At 39.6% G+C, this 19,975-nt stretch overlaps 1 protein-coding gene across 4 annotated transcripts; it reads right to left on the bottom strand.

Moving 5' to 3' along the window:
- Nucleotides 1-2,029: 2,029 nt before the first annotated feature.
- Nucleotides 2,030-19,782, bottom strand: dgkab (diacylglycerol kinase, alpha b). Of its 4 annotated transcripts, XR_004897751.1 has the most exons (26): nucleotides 19,532-19,782; nucleotides 15,959-16,044; nucleotides 13,847-13,923; nucleotides 12,802-12,943; nucleotides 12,287-12,361; nucleotides 12,073-12,122; nucleotides 11,253-11,327; nucleotides 10,953-11,069; nucleotides 10,236-10,353; nucleotides 9,936-10,024; nucleotides 8,863-8,937; nucleotides 8,308-8,418; nucleotides 8,117-8,215; nucleotides 7,961-8,011; nucleotides 7,212-7,285; nucleotides 6,972-7,046; nucleotides 6,631-6,716; nucleotides 6,459-6,548; nucleotides 6,195-6,355; nucleotides 5,971-6,035; nucleotides 5,765-5,855; nucleotides 5,469-5,649; nucleotides 5,181-5,301; nucleotides 4,878-4,938; nucleotides 3,443-3,605; nucleotides 2,030-2,540 (listed from the first exon to the last, which is right to left on the bottom strand). XR_004897751.1 is itself a non-coding variant. In XM_031322715.2 (25 exons), the coding sequence occupies exons 2-25, from the start codon at nucleotides 16,029-16,031 to the stop codon at nucleotides 3,525-3,527; spliced, it is 2,238 nt and encodes a 745-aa protein (XP_031178575.1). In that variant the 5' UTR covers nucleotides 16,032-16,044; nucleotides 19,532-19,782; the 3' UTR covers nucleotides 3,442-3,524. The 4 variants fall into 4 exon arrangements, 3 of the variants coding, with proteins under 3 accessions (XP_031178575.1, XP_031178585.1, XP_031178595.1); XM_031322715.2 differs by lacking the exon at nucleotides 2,030-2,540 and having other exon boundaries at nucleotides 3,442-3,605; XM_031322725.2 differs by lacking the exon at nucleotides 2,030-2,540 and having other exon boundaries at nucleotides 3,442-3,605; nucleotides 15,959-16,040; nucleotides 19,532-19,726.
- Between the last annotated feature and the right edge of the window lie 193 nt (nucleotides 19,783-19,975).

Here is a 19,975-nt window from a genome sequence, read left to right as displayed (position 1 = left end):
GAACAATTCAGTGCTGTATGAGCCTCACTGAAACTGAATATGCAATATTGTCGAAACACATGCAAAGAACAACTACACAATTTGACAATAAGACAAGATAATACAATAATAATAATAATAATGCAAGTATGTTACATATACGTACACGGAAAATCCAACATAAGACTCCAGAAGGTTGAAGACACATAATGCACATCACTGAAACACAATCTTAACATCAGCATTTTCGCCAGTCACAAAATAGATTATTAGGTGGACAATATCTGACTTCATTAGATTTCTGAAGGTATATCTGTATTGTTTGACTGTTTTAAGAAGCATAAGAACGGTGGCCGACAGGGGCAAACGCCCTGCAACTTGAGAAAACACACGCAAATAGACAAAACACAAGCAAATTAAGAAAACAACTTCATTAATTTGACAACATATGTGCAGCATTCAGCAAACGCACTGCAAATACCACAACACAACCAAATACATAAACGCACTGCAAATAAAAAACGATGCAAAAAGAAAAGCATGCAAACCCCGACAAAAGAATCGATGCAAAAAGAAAAACAACTTCATTAATTTGACAACACATGCGCAGCATTCAGCAAACGCACTGCAAATACACAACAAACCAAAACATAAACGCACTGCAAATACACACACAACCAAATACAAACGCACTGCAAATACACACAAACCAAATACATAAACGCACTGCAAATACACACAACACAACCAAATACATAAACGCACTGCAAATACACACAACACAACCAAATACATAAACGCACTGCAAATATGAAACGATGCAAAAAGAAAAGCACACAAACCCAGAAAACAAATGCAACAAAAAAACGCTGCATCCAGATTACACAACGGAAGTTCTCCAGACCTCTAGAGGGAGCAGCTAGTGGAACAGCTTGATTTTCGACCCCACGGGGAAGAGAGAGACTGTAAATATTAAATCTATGTTTGAGATCTGTTTTCTCTCGTTTGGTGGGTGTAAAATAAGTGATTAATCTGTATTCATATTGTGGAGCAATTCGCTCTTGAAATACAAAAAACAGACAGGATTTATAGTCCCTCCCTGTTAGTAAACCAGCCAATTTACCGTGGGATTTATCAAACTGAATAAATCCCGCTCGCACATATTAACACAAAACTGCTTTGCTAACTCCAATGTGTTGTAAGTAAGACATCTGCTGGAAAAGTTCTTGTATTCATTAGCATGATTGCCGTACTGTTTAGTTCAAGTACAAACACATAGCGGACCAGACGTGAGCTTTTATTTTGAAAAGCCGAAGCTCGGGGACGGCACCAGCCGGGAGGGCATGAGACGGGAGCATAGACTGTATATTAATAATATATTATGTTATTAATAATAATAATAATAATAATTTAATATTGGTTAATAACGGTCGAAAATCAAGCTGTTCCACTAGTGGCTCTAGAGGTCTGGAGAACTTCCGTTGTGTAATCTGGATGCTGCGTTTTTTTTTGTTGCATTTGTTTTCTGGGTTTGCATGCTTTTCTTTTTGCATCGTTTCATATTTGCAGTGCGTTTATCTATTTGGTTGTGTTGTGTGTATTTGCAGTGCGTTTGCTGAATGCTGCACATATGTTGTCAAATTAATGAAGTTGTTTTCTTAATTTGCTTGTGTTTTGTCTATTTGCGTGTGTTTTCTTAAGTTGCAGGGCGTCTGCCCCTGTCGGCCACCGTACATAAGCAATGGGAGAATCTTGTTACAAAGATGATGCAAAGACATAAATTGTCAGCAAAGTTACAGGACAACATCTAGAAAACTAACGCAACTCTTGTCCAGTGCAGCTTAATGTATTAAATTCAATGGAATGCGTTTTTTTACACTGAACTTGGAAAATTTGGGAAATCTCTATCAACCCCCCTCTGCCCAGCACTTTCAGGACTCAGTTATAACTGTGGATCAAATCTTTATGTAGCCACATTTATATTCAGTCAAGTGTTTCTCAAAAAATTCTCCACCTATCTAAGAGACAGTAAAAAAAAACGCTGAAATTATTACATTATATATTTATCTTTTAGTTGGATGAAAACTGACAATGAAAGACACAAGATCAGACAGGTAGGATAGTGTTGTTGGACAAAGGTGAGCTGCTGTGAGCTTCTGAAGGCAGAACAAAGCAAGTTTATCACCAGCTGCATTAGGAAGTACAGATTAAACTCTACAAGACACTCCTGTAAATTTGATTAAGCACAAAAAAGCTCTCACGACATACAATAAGCAAATATATTCTGTATCAGTCTACTGTAGAACATGCTCTGCTCTTTTATTTACAGAAAACAAAAGGATGCATTGCATTTAAGTTGGCACACAATAGCAGTGATCAGACTGAGTAGTGCAATTTGCACTTTTGATTTGGTCAGTGTGGTCTCTGCCTGAGTGCAAACTGTCTGTACTTTGAAATTATTTAGAATTATATCAGGGATTAAAGTGCAAAAGACATACACAATAATACTTAATAATAGAAACACACAGTTACACACTCAGCGATGGACGCTCTCTTTTAAAGGGGAACTATGCAGTTTTTTTTAGCTTAATTTACCTTAACTGAACAGCTTCGGAGTCATTGGAATGGTTATATGACTTTTTTCGGGTTGAATGGTGGCGGTCTCGCTTCCCCCTAGCGACTGTGAGCGGAAAAAACACCCTTGCAACTTTGGGCCGGTGAGCTGCCAGCTTCAGCGTCAGGAAGTATCGCGTGATATCAGGTCTCGCAATTTAACAAATGGCTTCACGGCACTGCACACATACCCCCTGCTGCACGCTCCCATCCAGGAACCGGCTAGTTATAAGCACAAGGTAGCGATGGAGTTTTTCACACTATCGTCATGGTTGAGCTGGCAAAAAAGAAGCAGAAAGCTAGGAAAGCATTGTCGGAGAAACAGAGAAAGAGGAAACGGCAGACTGACTGAGCGAGGAGTCAGACACGAGTGAACATCGGACCTGCGTTTCAGAATGGCGAGAACTGAGACAAACAGAAGCCTGCAAATCCGATGCTGACCTGGCGTTCTTGCTGTTGCACTTAAGTAAGTATCTTTGATCAGAAACTTTATCTGCCACAGAGTTTCTTGGCAGCTTGATGTTGGCAAACGCAAGTTGCTTCTGCTCCGATAGCGTTCTAAGGCCATTGTAGGAAAAAAGAATAATGTTACAGACCAGGGAGAGAAGGGTAACATTTCGAGAAAAACCTCAGTGGACATGGCTCCGTGCATTCACCGGCTTCTTTGAAAACAAATGCACATGACCAGAGGGAGAAGATGGGAGGGGGGGGAGAGTCGCCAACGAGTTTTTACGACAGTGTTGCCAAATATCTATTCTGAAGCTGTAGGTGGAGCTCTATAGAGAAACTTGCAAGCAAAAAGTGAGAAAACAGCGAAGAAATTGCCAAAACTGCATAGCGCCCCTTCAAATACTCATCCTGCATCATTCAAGATAATATAGATGTTCTGTTGTGACCCTCAGCAGATTGGAGGATGTAGTGGAAGCGTTAATCTACTTGAGGTTAAAGAAGCCGGTTGGTTTTGTTGGTGCAGCCATCAGCATGTTAGCTTGGTTCTTGTGAGTTATGTGGATCTATAATAAATAAATAAAACAATTTTGGCGAATGACAATTTAATTATTTGTATTCAAATTCCTTTAAAGTGATGCATTTTATCTGATCAGCTCAGCGAAATGTATAAGATGCCTTAAAAAACCTTGATAAAATAGAAGAAAACAAACCTTCCAAATTGTCTAGTGAAACAAATATTCTGTCTGTAATTCAATTAAATTAAGATTGTTCCATTTATCCAACAATTTACAAAATGTACTTTTACTTTGAAGACACATATTATTATTTCCGCTCTTTTTGGCCAAGTTCCAATATCCACCCTCAGCCCTGAGCACTGAATTCTACCTCACTATAAATGACGTCACCTGCATGATCAGTGAGTATAACAGGGTGCAAGGGCTCCAAACACTCAGTTGCCAGTTTATTAGGTACACCTAAATAAAACGAATGCAGTCTAATATAACAGTCCTGCATAAATCCTCCCTTCTTCATGAAGGTTATAGTCTGGCATCGCTAGTACCTATCCTCACAGGGCTGTACCAGCGCTGGAATATGGTCTGGCTACACCACTTACTGTATATATTTTGGGATAGGTGAAAAAAACGCCCTGGCTTGTTCTTGTTTTAAACTAATCACAACCGTCCTGTCACAACGATGCCTTTGCAAAGTAGATAGCAGAAGGGGGAGGTACAATCACATGGATGTCAGGCTTTATCCCAGCTATGTACATCCGTTGAGCCAGACTTACTGTATAAAGGTTATAATGTTCAGTTCATGTGCAGTTTGTGGTGCTGTCGAATTGTATTGCAATGACATAGTTTTTAATATCAAGACACTATGAACTGTGAATAACTGGGTGACGGAGACTCAGTTAGTAGTTTGCTATGAATCACAAGGTTAGTGGATCGATCCTTAAGCTTCCCCTGTCCACATAAGCAAATTGCACACAGTGTATTGGTGCGATAACTGTAAGTCACTTTGGATAAAATGAATGTAATATAATGTACAAAAAAGAGAACCCTCAAACACCCTGATCCCTCACAGATTAAACTAGGCTTCAAGCAGCTCACATAGATAAACATAATCAGGGTGAATACTAACTTTGTGCTGTAGTGGCAACGTGTCTCTGCCACAGTAACCAAATAAATCTATGGATGAATTGAACTATGTTGTACACTACAATGCTGTAACCACTGGCTTTAACAAACCTAATATGAGTCTTGACCATAGAAATAACATTCTCTTTCTATGGTCTTGACTCTTGGCACTGAATTAAAGTGGTTAATAACACTTACAGTACATGGAGGCTGCATCCAGGGCTCCCCATCAATTTGCATGGGCAGGGCTTTGATTGTCCTGCACACAGGGAGGAGAGAAAGTGAGATTTAAATATACTGTACTATTTATACTGTACCTGAACATTGTGTCAAATGTGTGTCTGTTTGCATCAGACTGCATAGAGAGAAATAAAATACCAGGAACACCTGACAATAAAATGCAATCCAAAACAATAACTACATACAGTACATCCTTCTTGTTGTTGTTGTCTTATTCTTGTTATTATTGTCATGATCCACCTGTAGGTAAAAGTAAACAACCTGATGGTAATTTGGTAAGTCTGTGCCAGTCTGTGCCCGGCTCTCTTCAGTCCACTGTAGATCTGTCCCATCTCTATGGCTCCTTCCAGCCCCACCACTTCCAAACGCTCATCACTCATATCTGCGGAGTAACGTAACACACACACACAGATCAAGTTCAAAGTGTCTAAAAGATTAAATCAGCTTTAAAAACAACCAGCTTGACGGGATTCACACGCAAGGAGGCAGGGAGGGCTTACTGACAATATTCGGACACAAACAAATGTGGTGATTTATGAAAGTACAGACCTTGAGAGATTGTTTTTAAAAGGTCAGGGTCAGTGATAACCTCACTGTGCTTCACCTCTGGCACACTATCAGGCTTCTTGGACTCGCCCCAAAGGTTGGAGCCTCCGTGCATGCTGGGTATGTTGAGGACAGCTATGCCCTCCAGAGACATGCTGCTCAGGTCCAGGGTCCTCCCACAGCACTGGTGAAGGCAAAAAAAACAACAAGTTGTTTACGCAACTGAACAAAAGCGTAATGTGAATTACAAATAATTACTTTGGGCACAACAGCTACATGACTATATCAGATATTCTAACCTCAATCGTTAGACACTCCTTCAGCTTCTTGCAAGACGCAGAGATGGTCTCAGTAGTGGCAAACTCAAAATACCAAAGTTTGTTCTTCATTCTTAAAAACAACCGAAAACAACAACTTCACCTTCATTGATTTAAAAAAAAAAGAGCTCTGTTACACTTTTCATCAGAAAATACTCTTTGTTCACACAGTTAGCGTGAATCCTTACCTGCTGTTGAATCTCTGGGGGTGTTTCTCTCTCATGGAGTGGAAGCGATGAGCGATAGAGGCATCCTGTCAAAGTCATATTTTGAATAATGTATTCACGTTTCTGTGTACGTCAATAAGAAATTGTAAGAAATGTTTTTTTTGCATTTAGTTTTTTGGGTTAAAGAAATCCATCTATAATCATATGTGATGTTATCATTCTTTCCAGCTGAGGCAGTGACTCACCACTCCAATAGAGAAGTAGTTGTTAATGATCTGGAAGGGCACAGGGTCTCCTGCCTCTTGGGGGTCGTCTGGTATCACCTGGATGCTCCAGCGGTCCATGAGAACCAACTGGCTAGCTTCGATCTCCTTCAGGATCTCTCTCAAGTCTGACCCATCGTAGCCTTTCGCAGGATTACAGAAGAAGCAGAAGAAGTCAACCCATGGCTCCAAAGTCGGTGCAAATACCTCAGTGATGGTGTAGAGTTAACGTGCTGATGGTTTTACCTCCTCCCCAGCGAAGACAGCGAGCCAGGTCATTCCCGGTGCCCAGAGGCAGGACAGCTACTGGAGGATGCACCTGCAGGTTTTCTTTGTCTGAAATCACAGATACATTATTTAGCCTTAGGGATGGTTATCTTAATTACCTCTCGGAAACCCACAAAAGGAGCCACAGTACCTATAGCATCCAGTAGCCACCCAACGGTGCCATCTCCTCCACACACCAAGATCCTGTACTCACGCAGGTTGCGGAAGAAGTGTAGTCTGAGGAACAAAGACAACATTAATGTGGAGAAAGTCAAATGTGTACAGTCAGTAGGTGAAATATCTGAAATATCAGTAGCCTTACTATGCTGTCTGTGGGTGCTATTTGTAATCGCGACTTTTTTCTCTGAGTCCCACCCTTCTGTCACTTTCGTCTCGGATCTATAATATTCTCTAAGCTATATAGTTAGAACGGGGTAGGGGTGTTAAAAATTGCCTATTGTGTGCAGGTATAGTGGTGAAAGTTTACTGTACCCTGGTGCAGGACCTCCGTTGGAAAGGTTGTACACTTGACGTGGGTTCAGCAGGTACTGAAACTTTCTGAGCACTCTGTGAAAAACATTGAGATGCACACGCACAAATTGACACGTCCAGGAAGTGACAGGGACCACATTGATATTCTAAGTGACATAAAAAATGAATACACTGTAGATTTATTTTACACTAGGAGTGAAATAAAGTTACACAAACATATCAAGACTTTAAATTGCTTACCGTTGACCCTGCTTTCCTCCACTTTTTGGGTTCACAAACACCAGCAGAGGGTGGGTGTCTGGAATTGGGACAATCTGAAGAAGAATACATGACAGATTAAGATCCGATGGATTATATGTATCTCATCTGAAAAACACATACTGTACATGATACGTAAGGATATGCGGACACATGCTGTGAGTCAGGTTACTGTACAGATTGTATATAATAACTTTTGAGGCAGCATCATCCAAACTTCTGCTGCTGTCGAATAATGAAGATTTTGGGGTTTTCAAGGAAAATAGCCTTGGTTTATACATGACCACCATGCACCATAACTTCTTTGTGTCCTGTCTCGCACTTTCTTTAATATTCAAACATTATGATGATATGTAGTAATTGCCATGGTAGATATTTTTAGATTTTAGGAATATTCAACTGACACAGTGAAGCAGTGTATTTAGATATATTTTGAGAAGTGGAATATGCTGCAGGAGTAAGTTTTGGTAGTTTTTACTAATGTTACCTTTGGAATATAATGAAACCAACATGATTTTAAGCTTATGACAGGAGTTGAGTGTTAGGTACTTTAAATACTGGATGGGTGGGCTTGTCTCAGCTGAAGCAGACATAATCATGACAGGCGTACTTGTCCAGGACTTCGTCCAACACACTGAACAGAACCAATCAGATTACAAAGACACTGGCACATTCTTTGTTAACATTAAAATCTGAATGAGAGTGTGTAGGAATATGTGACAACAGCAGACCTGCAGGATGTGGCCATCAGGGGTGACGTTTAACAAGCTAGTGTCCTCCTCCTGCAGGAAAAATGGGACAATTAAACAACAGACAGACAATTAACTGACAATAATCCTAAAAATCTAAATCTGCTAAAGCCAAATATATGGTGCTGTTCATATTACCTTTGAGACAGCGTATATGGCCCACGGAGGCAGTATATGATCTCTAAGTGGCCCACAATCACAGGACGACAAGCCAGAGAAAAGACACTCATCATGACGCTTAAAAAGAGACAAGACTCAGTGAACACAGAAAAAAAGAGATCCTCCCTAATTCATTCATTAATGTCCAAACACACACACACACTCCTCACCATCTCCTGGCACCACACACAACGCTTCCCCGCTACAGTTTTGATCTTCTTGTGGCAAACCTGACACTTGGAGGAGTTACAGTCAGCTCCGATCCAGTCGTGAGCTGCTACCTGAGACACAGGAGTAGAAAAGGAGAGGTTGAGGAAAAGGTGTAATTCACTACTATTACTTATCTTGTTTTTAATAAGATGAACAGTTTGATTAATGGAAGCGATTGCAAGACCATGACTGTTACTCTCTTGTCCATTTCTAATTACCCAGAATAATTTGCACCTAATGTTCTACTCATAATGTCTAGGCAAGTCTTTAGATGATATCCAATTTCTGCTCCAGGACCAACGTTCATGTTCACTACAGTGGTGCCAAACCCAACCCAAGCTCTGAATGACTGCAGGAAAAATTATGTTATAGTTGAATTTAAAATAATCCAAACAGATCACACCCTTCTTAGAGCAGCTGTGGAAGTTAAATTTAGATTTCTGAATTTTTGGATAACCATTGACAGGTAGACGTGCATCAACAGATCAAATATAAAGCACACATGCACATCAAACCTCCGGAATCAGCTGACGAAACTTGGCCAGTTCACTGTTGTGATCCATCACAGATCGTGAGTTGTGGTTGCGACACTACACCGGAAAAAGACAGTGAACACATCATTGTCCACGTTTGAGCAAAATCAGGACATTTAGCAGATGGGCAGAGCAGACTGTGCTGGCTGTAATCTGCACTTAAAAAACATGGATTATTACCGACTAATGCACTTTGGTGTTCCCTGTCAGTAATGTGTTTACTGTTGCTGCCATTTGGTTTTCGGTCAGTAAAAAGAGAACTGACAGGGATATATTCACATGACAAATGTGAGCCTTCAGTTCATTATTGACCTTGACAACAGTAGTTTGACAACAACAACAACAAAAACTCAAAGTCCATTTCCTAGCTTTTTTTTTTTTTTACAGATTTGGTTTAAAAAAAAGACAAACGACTTTAAAAGATATCATGAAATGACCAAAACCAACATGAATTAATCAGAAAGTACTGTCTGTATATCCTCAGCCTGATTTCATTTCCATAGAAGTAAAGCTTCATTGTTGCCCAAAAACACACCGTTGCACTGGTTGACATGTTCCTTCATTACGATTTACTGTAGTTTATTTTGAGTCAATCCCACATACACTGTTCTGCTGTCGGAAATATTCACTAGAGCACCAAATGTATATCAATCTGCAGCTGAAAATAGTCCCCAACAAATGCACTATTTACTACTTTTTGTGTGACATTTGCAAACTGTTTGCCAAACTGTTTTAGGGAATTACTTCTTTTTTTTTTTTTTTTTTTTTCAATGAAACTATATATTTGTGTTCGTTTAACAGTAGAAACAAATTGGATCAGGGCCGGATGCCACAGACTGAGTAGGGAAGTTGGAAAACATATTGAGAGACAATCTAATGCGTTGCTGGTTTTGTTTTTTGATTGGTTTTCATACGATTTGTAGACAATAACAAAAATATAGATTATCACTGGACTTATCCTTTAACTTACAACTCAAATGCTCCTGTAAATCTAACTGTAAGTTTGAAAACTAAAATAATTCCAAAGTAAGTGGGGTTGTTGTGTGTGTCCTTACACCAATCTTCAGTTTAGATTTAACAAAAGTACGAGCACAGGGTTCGGGATTCTTGTTGGCACACTGACTGTGGACGGTGTACTTGCAACCTGAGGAAGAAGAACAAATATTACAGAGGTGACTGAGATCAATATAAAGCTCCCTCCACTAAAACTTATAGGATTCTATAGCAAAAGATATATACTGATAAGACAAATAATAAACAGTACAAGTGGACTAGAAAAGGTGTGACTCCTCCACTTCATTTGTACTGTGTGTGAGGTGTGTGGCTGCCCCCTGATGATGGCTGTGAGCGCTTACAGGTGCAGCAGAGTCCCTGCTTCCCGAGGCCAAGCAGCATGCTCTGACACACGTTGCAGTAGGTCGGCCTGTTAAAGTGCTTCATCCTCCAAATATGCTGTCCATCCCTCTCTGTCATCTGCGAGTGAGGGGAAGATAAAGAGACTAAATAAAAGAAAACAGGAACCATAGTTGATCAAACTAAAATTAGTCTATATCCACGACGTTCCACTTCCGGGATTGCTCCGGTTCCGTCGGAAATTCAGCCGTATGTCCTTCTTTTTTTCCGCCGGATTTATGAGGACTATGGTTAACTGCTCCTCAGATCTCTGCAGGGTAAATCAAGACAGCTAGCAGACTATCTGTACAATCTGAGTTTTCTGTTGCACGACTAAAACAACTTTTGAGCGTACACGTTCCACCAAAACAAATTCCTTCCAGAGGCTATTTTGCAGCGGCACCGGGGCTCCATCCGGCTCATGGCGATTGTGATTGGTTTAAAGAAATGCCAATAAACCAGAGCACGTGTTTCTCCCATCCCAGAATGCTGTGTGGACTAGCCAGACCCTCCTCCGCAGCGCTGTGATAGAAGGTCTGGCAAATGCGATTCTATACTAAAATTGACCAAAAAAAGTTACCATTTGGAGTTTGCTTATTCCTAGCAACATTAACAAAACAGGGAATGTTGTGGGGAAACCTAAGTGTTGTATGTGGCGTCAAATGTTTTTGTTCTGTCACCTTCAGTCCAAGCAGAACAAGTAAAGGCACATTGTTCATGCCTCCCTTCACCCATTCCTCCAGAGTGACAGTCCCACTGTCATCCACATCGATCGCTGTCATCATGTCTTTGAGCACCTGTCCAAATACAAAAACAGCTGCTTGTTATTTATTGTCTAACTCCTGCTTAGTAAACGTCCTTTTACATCTATCAGCTGCTGTAATTAAGCTGTTATTTTGATGTAAAACAAATCCTCCTACTTGTCACAAATCCCACACAAATCAGCTTTAAAATGAAAAACATAAAAATGAGACTCATACTGGTCTGAGTTCAGTCACGTCCCAGCCCAGGTAATCAGCAGCTCGCATCATCTGGGTGATTATACGATCCACCTCCTGATGGAGAGACAGGGTTTATAGTCACAGTAACCATATTCATCTTAATCAATGTGCAAAATACCGTCTAACGCCCGACACCTTTGCCGTGTGCTGTACATCCAAAACCAGCCACTAAATCTAAGTAAGTATACAACTTCACAAAATTCAAATTCCTGTAAGTTAAATGTAGTCAAATTGCAGTTGGGTCTTATTATTTAATTATTACATGTTTGTTTAGTGATGATATAAGGTTCGTATAAATAAGGATATTGATTTTTCAAATGGACTGGTTTAGGATTATTGGACTGTTAAGACTTAAATAAGGCTTTTCAAATATGCAGCGGAGGAGCAGCACTGTAGAGGTTGAATGTATTAATAAGCCTTTATTTACTGTTTGGGCTAATTTGTAGGCTCATATTGTATCCATGTTGCCAGCCGTCACACCAACAAGATACACATAAGCTGGATGTTCACTGTCAAGGGCATTTTCTGTGCTGCTCCTTCAACTTACATATATAGAGAGAATAATCAGCTTACTTATTGAGAACCCCCAATAACTTGACTGTTCAGGAGGGTCCTATGTGTTTAGTTAAGGGGTCCAAGACCAACATTACATTTTGCAGAACTAATTGCAAACAAGAAATGTACACGTGTCAACTCTTGTAAGTAAATAAAAAAGCATTCCAAATATTTTGTTAATTTAGACACGCATCATAAACACAGAGCAGTTAGTACAACTTGTCAGTGATTCTGAGTAACTTACTGAGCTGTCCAGGAGTTTGTTGCAGTCTTTATCATAAAGTTTGAAAGTAACTAGAAACAAAACAAAGTCAGTCAGTGATCCAACCATTGTTTTTTCACCTTTCGCCTTGCAAATCATTAATCTTAATTATTTATCACTGGTAAAAAATTACATTAAATGCATTCGCACTATAATAAACATGTCACAACAAGTTCAAAAGAAAGATGAAACCAACATTCAAGCTTCTCCCGTGGCTGTCCTTCCTCCAGCACTGAGAAGTAACAGGACACATCACGAAGAAAGACCCCACCTGAAGATAAAAAAATACGGAACCTTTGGACCAAACTGGAAACCTTTATTTCAGTCCTGAGGTCTAAAACAAAAGGGTTTTTTTTCAGTTCCAGATGAAAATGTAGAACTGCAGGAATAAAACTATAAAAGCAAATATTTTATAAAAGGTTGGTTATTGGAACAGGTGCACTAATCTCCAAAGCTACTCCACGCTACGGCTTCATTCAAATGACGCAGCACTACAACATAAAAAAGAGACAATAAAACAAGTGGGCTTTGGACAAAGTGTCCAAAAAGAAATACTCTTTGTGGCATTCTTTCTTTCTTTGATTATTTTCAGTATGTTATGTGGTGCATTCACAACCACGCTCAGAGCTTAGCATGACTGTAAAGCTTTTCCTCTTAGCATCGGCTCCATGCTGTCATGTAAAAAAAGATCGTGCTTTCAAAATGATTTACCTCCTTTGGGCAGAGGGCTCTTTGTGGACCCATGCTCCACATGTTGAAAATACCGAAAAAGGCGTTGGCAGAAATCTGCAGGGAAGTCATCCACTTCTAGGTAGGTCTTGAGAAAGAGACAGAAACCCACTGCATCGACGCACTGTGAAGCACTGCAATGTGTTAACATTTATTACAACTGTAATTTCTAAACAATTCTCTAACAATTTCTGAGAGAAGACTATTTAATAATAACAGGAAAAAAAGACAATGTTCAATTGATTCACTTCAAATTAATAAATGTCATATAACGGTTAGCACAACCAAGAGCACAAAAATGTGAATTTATCTACAGTCAAGCAGACAAATCGACATATATGTAGAATATAATTTCCAATATTAAATAAATATAAAATCAATATTAATTGAATCCTGTTTTCTCTATAGTTAATACCAAATTAAATAGTTATTTTTGGGAAACTTCCTACAAAATGTATTAAAGTGCTCATATTATGCTTTTTGGTTTTTCCCTTTCCTTTATTGTGTTATATATCTTTTTTGTGCATGTTATCGGTTTACAAAGTGAAAAAGCCCAAAGTCCACCCCAAAGGGACTTACCATCTCCAACAGAAAACACTGTTCACAAACTGCTCCAAACAGCTCTATTGTAGTCCAGCCTTTACTTCAGAGACAAACGTGCGTCACTTTGTAACACACGTTATAATGCTCGCCTAGCTGCTGCGTGGCACTCCCTCATACTCTGTTCTGACTGGCTAGTAGTCCTTATCTAGATACTGCGCATGTGCGACTCCCAACAAAGATGGAACAGAAGTGAGATGTCTCACTCTGTAGCTAAAACAGAGAGCTCAACACACAGGGTGAAAAGAGGAGCTGCAGCAATGTGCAGTACAACAAAAATATGATGTTTTTTGAAAATTAAACCACATAAACCTATTCTGATATAACCTCTAAATACAATTATGAACCTGAAAATGAGCATAATATGAGCACTTTAAGGAAAAAAATGGGAAATTACCACCCTGTAAAATAAAGTATCATGACTTACCTCTCCATTGCTGTGCTGGGCCAGCCGACCCCCAGGGTGAAACTCCTTCATCACATCTTTCACCCTCAAACTGCTGTCTGCATAGAGAACATCGGAAATGTCAAAAAGTGAGTGAATTAACAAATCAAAAAGGACAGGAGAAAAATAATTATAATTAATGCCATTAACATTTTTCTGATATGAATCTGTGCTATCTGTCTGTTCCGTACATGAATAATAAGAAAATCTAAAGTTGATTAAAAGAATTAAAAGTTGTTAAAAATTGAGAGCATAATGACTACATGGCTCCTAAATGCTATAACTGGAAACAAATGTGAGATAATCACTAATTGTGGACATGGACGTACTGTGTGTATCCTACATTAAATCTGGGACATGCTGTCAGAGGTAAAACAGATGTTCTTTCTGAGGTCCAGAGAGGGGCGGGTGTAATTATCCTTTCATCCATTACCCCCCCCCCCTCCCCCTCAACACTAAAAGCCTAAAGTACACACTCATTTCATTTCTTTCAAAGCCTCTGAGTGTATAGCAGAAGGTTTTTAGCCCCGTACCACTTTTTGTTTCCTGTCAACAGGTCTATGCAGTTCTGTATTAGCTCGAACTCCAGCGGAAAAGCATGCACTTACAGCCTGGAATTGTTGTTTGTGTTTTTGTGTTGATGCTGAATGATCCTCAGAGGATCTATGTGGAGCAATTTTGTGTTGAGTAACTTCCTCAGTTATTTATTAGATGTCCGACACTTATTGATTACTGCTGCTTTCACTTTCTCTGAAAACTGATCTCCCAAAGGAGAGATTCTCAAGTTTGCGAGGAGCTGGAAACACATTAAAGTAAGTCAGTGATCCATAAGGGTATAAGAAAAGTCTGCACACCCAAATCAATCAGAATGTGCTTTTAAATCCAGTCTCTCAGTTTCTATCTATTTAGCACACAGGGGTTACATGCATAGATGTTTCAGCATTTTCCTCCCATTTACTCTCCTTTGCTGGACATGAACTGAAGAATAAGTATTCTGATTGATTTAAGTGTGTGAGCTTGTCTTCAAAGTTACACTCTCTTCTTAACTTTGTTTTCCCTCTACAGTGGGGAATGTATTCAGATCTTTTCTCTTAAGTAAACGTACTAACATCACGATGTAAAAATAGCAGTCAGCCAATAGCACACCAGCTGTACTATATATATATATATATATATATATATATATATGTACGTATATACTGTTGAGTTTCATTTGTACCAAAACTTCATATTTTGTAAGCTCTTAATATGTTTTGTATGCAAAAATCATACTTTTTAAAGTAACTAGAAACTAAAACTTAATTAATTGTAGTAGAGTACAGGTAAAAAGTGGTATGAAATAAAAAGTACCTCAAGTTTGTAGTAAGTACAGTACTTGAGTCAATGTACTTAGTTACATTCCACCACTGCAAAAAATACTATTACAGGTAAAAGTCTTGTATTCAAAAATTACAGACGTAGCAAAATATACTTGAAATATCAAAAGTAAAAGAGCTGTGATTGTTATACATTACAGTAAATGATGTGACAATTGTTACTGATGCATTAACGTGAAGTAGTGTTCTACTGTTTTAGTTGGTCTAGCTGGAACTTATTTCAATTACATTATGTAAATATGGGAGGTTTAATCTGTAACAGTGTAACAATGTGTTTGTGATTTTATGATCTGATTACATGTGTTGTATTTAAAATCTTAATCTGCAAAGTAACTTTTGGCTGTCAGATAAATGTGCCGTAAAAAGTACAATATTTCCCTCAGAAATGTAGTGGAATAGAAGTGTAAAGTAACATAAAATGGAAAAGTACAGCATACTTGAGTTCGCATAAGTAGTTGCATTCCACCTCTGCAAATCATTATTCTTTATATACACATATTCAGTCATAAGTGGATATAAAGGCAGTTGTACATAATAATACATATTTTGACTTTATTGATGTACTGATTTCCCAAAAGAGAGATTGTGTTTTTGTTTGTCCCCACTCCACAGCTCCCCAGCAAGAAATCAGGAGAAAACCATCTCATCGGCTGGTACAGTATTGACATGTACTAATAATAATTGTTGAAAAAAAGTTAAGTGAAAATGTAAAACTTACATTCCATGTAATGCTGCAGCTGGATAAAATCCACAGGAGTCAGGGACCCCTCTGTATCGTCAGAGGAGGCCATGCCGATCAGCTGACTGAGCATAGAGAAGACGATGACAGTAAGGGGAACAACAACAGGATGAAGCGTTAACTGTATGTATGTGTGTATGCATGTGTGTCTATGTGTAGGCATGTCTATATGTGCGTGTAGGTGGGAAGATATACTGTACATGTATGTGTATGTATACATATATAAATAAGTAAAGCATAAAATTGTTTTGTATTTAACGAAAGTACAAAAATAGAAAAAGGGGGTAGGACAAGAAAAGGGGAATCCTTATTTGAATCATTTACAATAATTTTGGAAGATATGTTTGCTGGGGACTTTGTTTTTGTTGGTTTTCTTGCCTGTGCTGAAATGTACATGTTCTTATTTATCTTTTATTTTTTAATTTTAATTTTACATTTTTTTAAAGATTATTTTTTTGGGCATTTTAGGCCTTTATTTCTGACAGAACAGCTTAAGCTTGGAAGGGGAGATGGAGGGGAAATGACATGCAGCAAAGGGTGTGTGCACGAACATAAACTGGTTTTCCTTCATTCTTTAAATTCAAATGCTAGTAGTGAGTCAAACACTCCCCTTTTTAGGACCCACTGCTCAACCACAGTTTCTGGTTCCAGATATTTAGACAGTCTGGGGCTTCCCTTCTAGCTGAGGAATCCGAGGAATCACCACACACAATGTAATCATGCAGCTTTTAGTTGACACCTTTAGAAACATGGAAATGAGTCAAAGGTTTGTGACAAGCTCTGACAAGATGAGATTTTGCCAACAGGGAGTTATAAGTAATAACATAAGAGCAGGGGCGGATCTACTAACTTTGGTGTTCTAAAACTGTACTTGTAAAAACAAACCGCCACTATGTCCACAAGCTTCTCAAAGCATTTAATTAAACAATAAATTGACCAAAAGTGAATAAATATGAATGTAATCTTAGTTCCCCTGGCCCTCAAATACTTAGCTACGTCCCTGTCTCAAACGTGCAGAGCGGCTTTTACACAGTCTGGCTCACACACAGTGAGTCTGCTGCGGTGGCCCTGCATCCCGGCAAAGACTGGAGCGACTGAAGGCTCTGACACACCAACCCGACGACCGACCGTCGGCAGAAAAGGCAGTCGGACTGATCAGTCACCACAAGTTGGTCAAAAAAGTCCCTCGGAACACACTGAAGCGATGCCAACTTGAGCACGATATGTAATACGTCTCCATAACAGCAGTCAGCGCTAATCTGTATTGTCGCCCAAAAATTGAAAACCGGCAGCTGATTGGACGAACATGTCACGTGGGTCTGGCTGCTCCCGAATTTTCAAAGCCAGACCATAATGGCAGCTCGTTCGGAATACGATCTTGTATTTTACGAAAATAGTTCTCCGAAATGTGTGTCTGAAAACATTTTAAGCGAGAAATAGGCCATGATGTTGCTGAATCTGTCTTCATTTCAGATCAACAAAGGTCAGTTTAAAAGATTTTCGTCAGATTGTGAGAGGCGTTCGTCAGGCTCATCCCGCTCGTCATTTCCGGTAATTGGTCATTGAGTCCGACTGCCCACTAGCCGATTCAACAAGTCAAATCAGCCCAAATGAACGCAGACGGCTCCTCCTACTGACGACGGCACGAAACACACCAAACAGACTCAGGTCACCGACCTCGCCAGACTGTCCGACGGCTGATAATCGGGTTGGTGTGTCAGCGCCTTAAGATGTCCCAGAGCATCTGAAGGTGAAGTCAGTTTCCCCTGATAGAGTTTAAACACACCAATTTAACTTAAAGTTTAATATGTAATAAATGTAATGTATGCTAAAGGTGATTCAGCATCAGCAATAGCAGCGCGTCCATTAATTAACGTTAGCCAAAAGTGAAACCGCTCCCTTATGATTTGTAAGTGCATTTTGCCTACTGATTAGTTTTGATTTTAGTAAAGATAAGAACAGCTTAATACTAAATATTTTAAAAATGGAATGTTTGAATCCATAACGTTTAGAGAGGATCGCCGTTTCGGCGGCGTTACGTTACAACACACTACACAGTGAGGAGATCACTAGGAGACCGATCATTTTTACTTGATTAGCTAAGCAGTAACGTTACTATAAAATCACCTTATTCTCACATATCAAGACAAAGAGGCTGTACAAATTAAACCAGGGTACATCCTTTACTGTCAAACTGGGAAAATAACAAGTAGGCCCTAGGCTACAATAGGATTAAGTAGTCTAAACATAACTGTTGTGTGCATGTGATACATCTTTTTTGATTTTATATTTGTTATACTTATTAGCTACATGGCCCTACAGTAGGCCTATAATGTAATACAAGGATAACCAGAGCTTTTCACATCTTGACTCTTGCAGGCCGGGACGGTTGGGTTCAGGAAAACAATAACAGGACGGTTGGGTTTAGGAAAAGAAGAACGGGACGGTTGGGTTTAGGAAAAGAAGAACGGGACGGTTGGGTTCAGGAAAACAATAACGGGACGGTTGGGTTTAGTAAAAGAAGAAAGCGACGGTCGGGTTTAGGAATCCCATGATCATCATCATGACATGATCCCCGGTATCCTGGGTGAAAGTCCTGGGTTGTTTGACGCATCCACCACCCCAACCAACCTCCCTACGCGGATTTTCGGGCTTTCATACTACTCGCTACCGTAGTCGCTCTTAGTGCTACATCATCTTCAAACCCCGTGTAGCTACTGCTCTCCCCAGTGCGTTTTACAAACATGCTGAAGGGCGCTTTTTGCATCGCTTCATACGCTGACAGCCACTGTCCAAACGTCCGTATTTTACGAGTTCGGAGTGAAAACAGGTTGACATGGTATGTTTTTATTCTCCTTCCACATTGCAGTACAGTAGCATAACATGGCATGTGGCCAAAGTAAAATTACATGTTTTTCAATTATTGGCTATTTTCTGTTGTATAGGATTACATATGTAAAGATTTACAAATGTATTATTATCAGTGATAATAATCACAAAAAGGTAAAACAAATGCTGTAATAGAAACTTTTAATAAATTAGATAATTCTATTTGCCACTCATATGGGGATTCCCACCTACCGTCTTCCCATGCTACCCTCCCTAGACCCTGTGTAAAGTTTTCTAGATCCGCCACTGCATAAGAGGCTGTATGTTGCAGAATTTCAGCCTCGGCTCCTACGATGGATAATTCAGTGTCATCATGACTTAAACACAAATGCCTGTAGAGATATTAACTGTGCTGCTACATTTATCAACCTGTTTTATCTGCACAAGTTTCCTATCCCACAATAAACGTTTTGTAATACCGAACAAGCTTAATCAGCAACGTAGGCTACTGTACAACTGGCGAAGCAAATCACAAATTCAATTAAGACCAATTTTTAAAATGGGTGTCTATCAGGCAGTAGCCTATTATAATTTAAAGCCAGGGTACCTGACTGAGTGAGTGACAGGCACGACTTTTTACTTTACTATGCTCTCTAGTGCTGCATAGGTGTTCAGTCATCCACACAGGAAGATGACCGAAACTGAACTCCAAAGGCTCCTTACCTTTCTCTCTCCTCAGACGTCAGCGGAGGTAAATAAAAAGCTGTCCCAAACTCGGAGCTTCACAACAGGAACTTTGATAGCCTGTGTTGGTTGACGGCAGCTGGGGCTTTAGTGGGTAAATGTTTGACGCGGTATTAGCGGATATAAAGGATTAAGAAATGGGTGGAGGAGGAGCTCTCAGCGACATAATTACAGTGAGTGGCACCGCCTCGCGCGTGAACGCATACACAAACGCAGTAGCCACGCACAGGCACGCGCACCTGTTTGATTGTGGGTGCCAAACACATTTTCTAAATACTGCGGCTTTAAGCCTCATACTCAGAGTGAGGTTTAGGCTCTCTAGTTCCCAGCGTTAACAAAGTGAATGAATGAGCAGATGTAGATGAATTAAATATAAAATGTGAACGCATAAATTGGCTCTGAAAAAACCCACACACTTAATTC

This window comes from Sander lucioperca, chromosome 6 (genome assembly GCF_008315115.2).
Source record: "Sander lucioperca isolate FBNREF2018 chromosome 6, SLUC_FBN_1.2, whole genome shotgun sequence".
Classification (NCBI taxonomy): Eukaryota; Metazoa; Chordata; class Actinopteri; order Perciformes; family Percidae; genus Sander; species Sander lucioperca.
The sequence above is the reverse complement of the archived record's forward strand: the minus strand, read 5'-3'. Positions and strand labels throughout refer to the sequence as shown.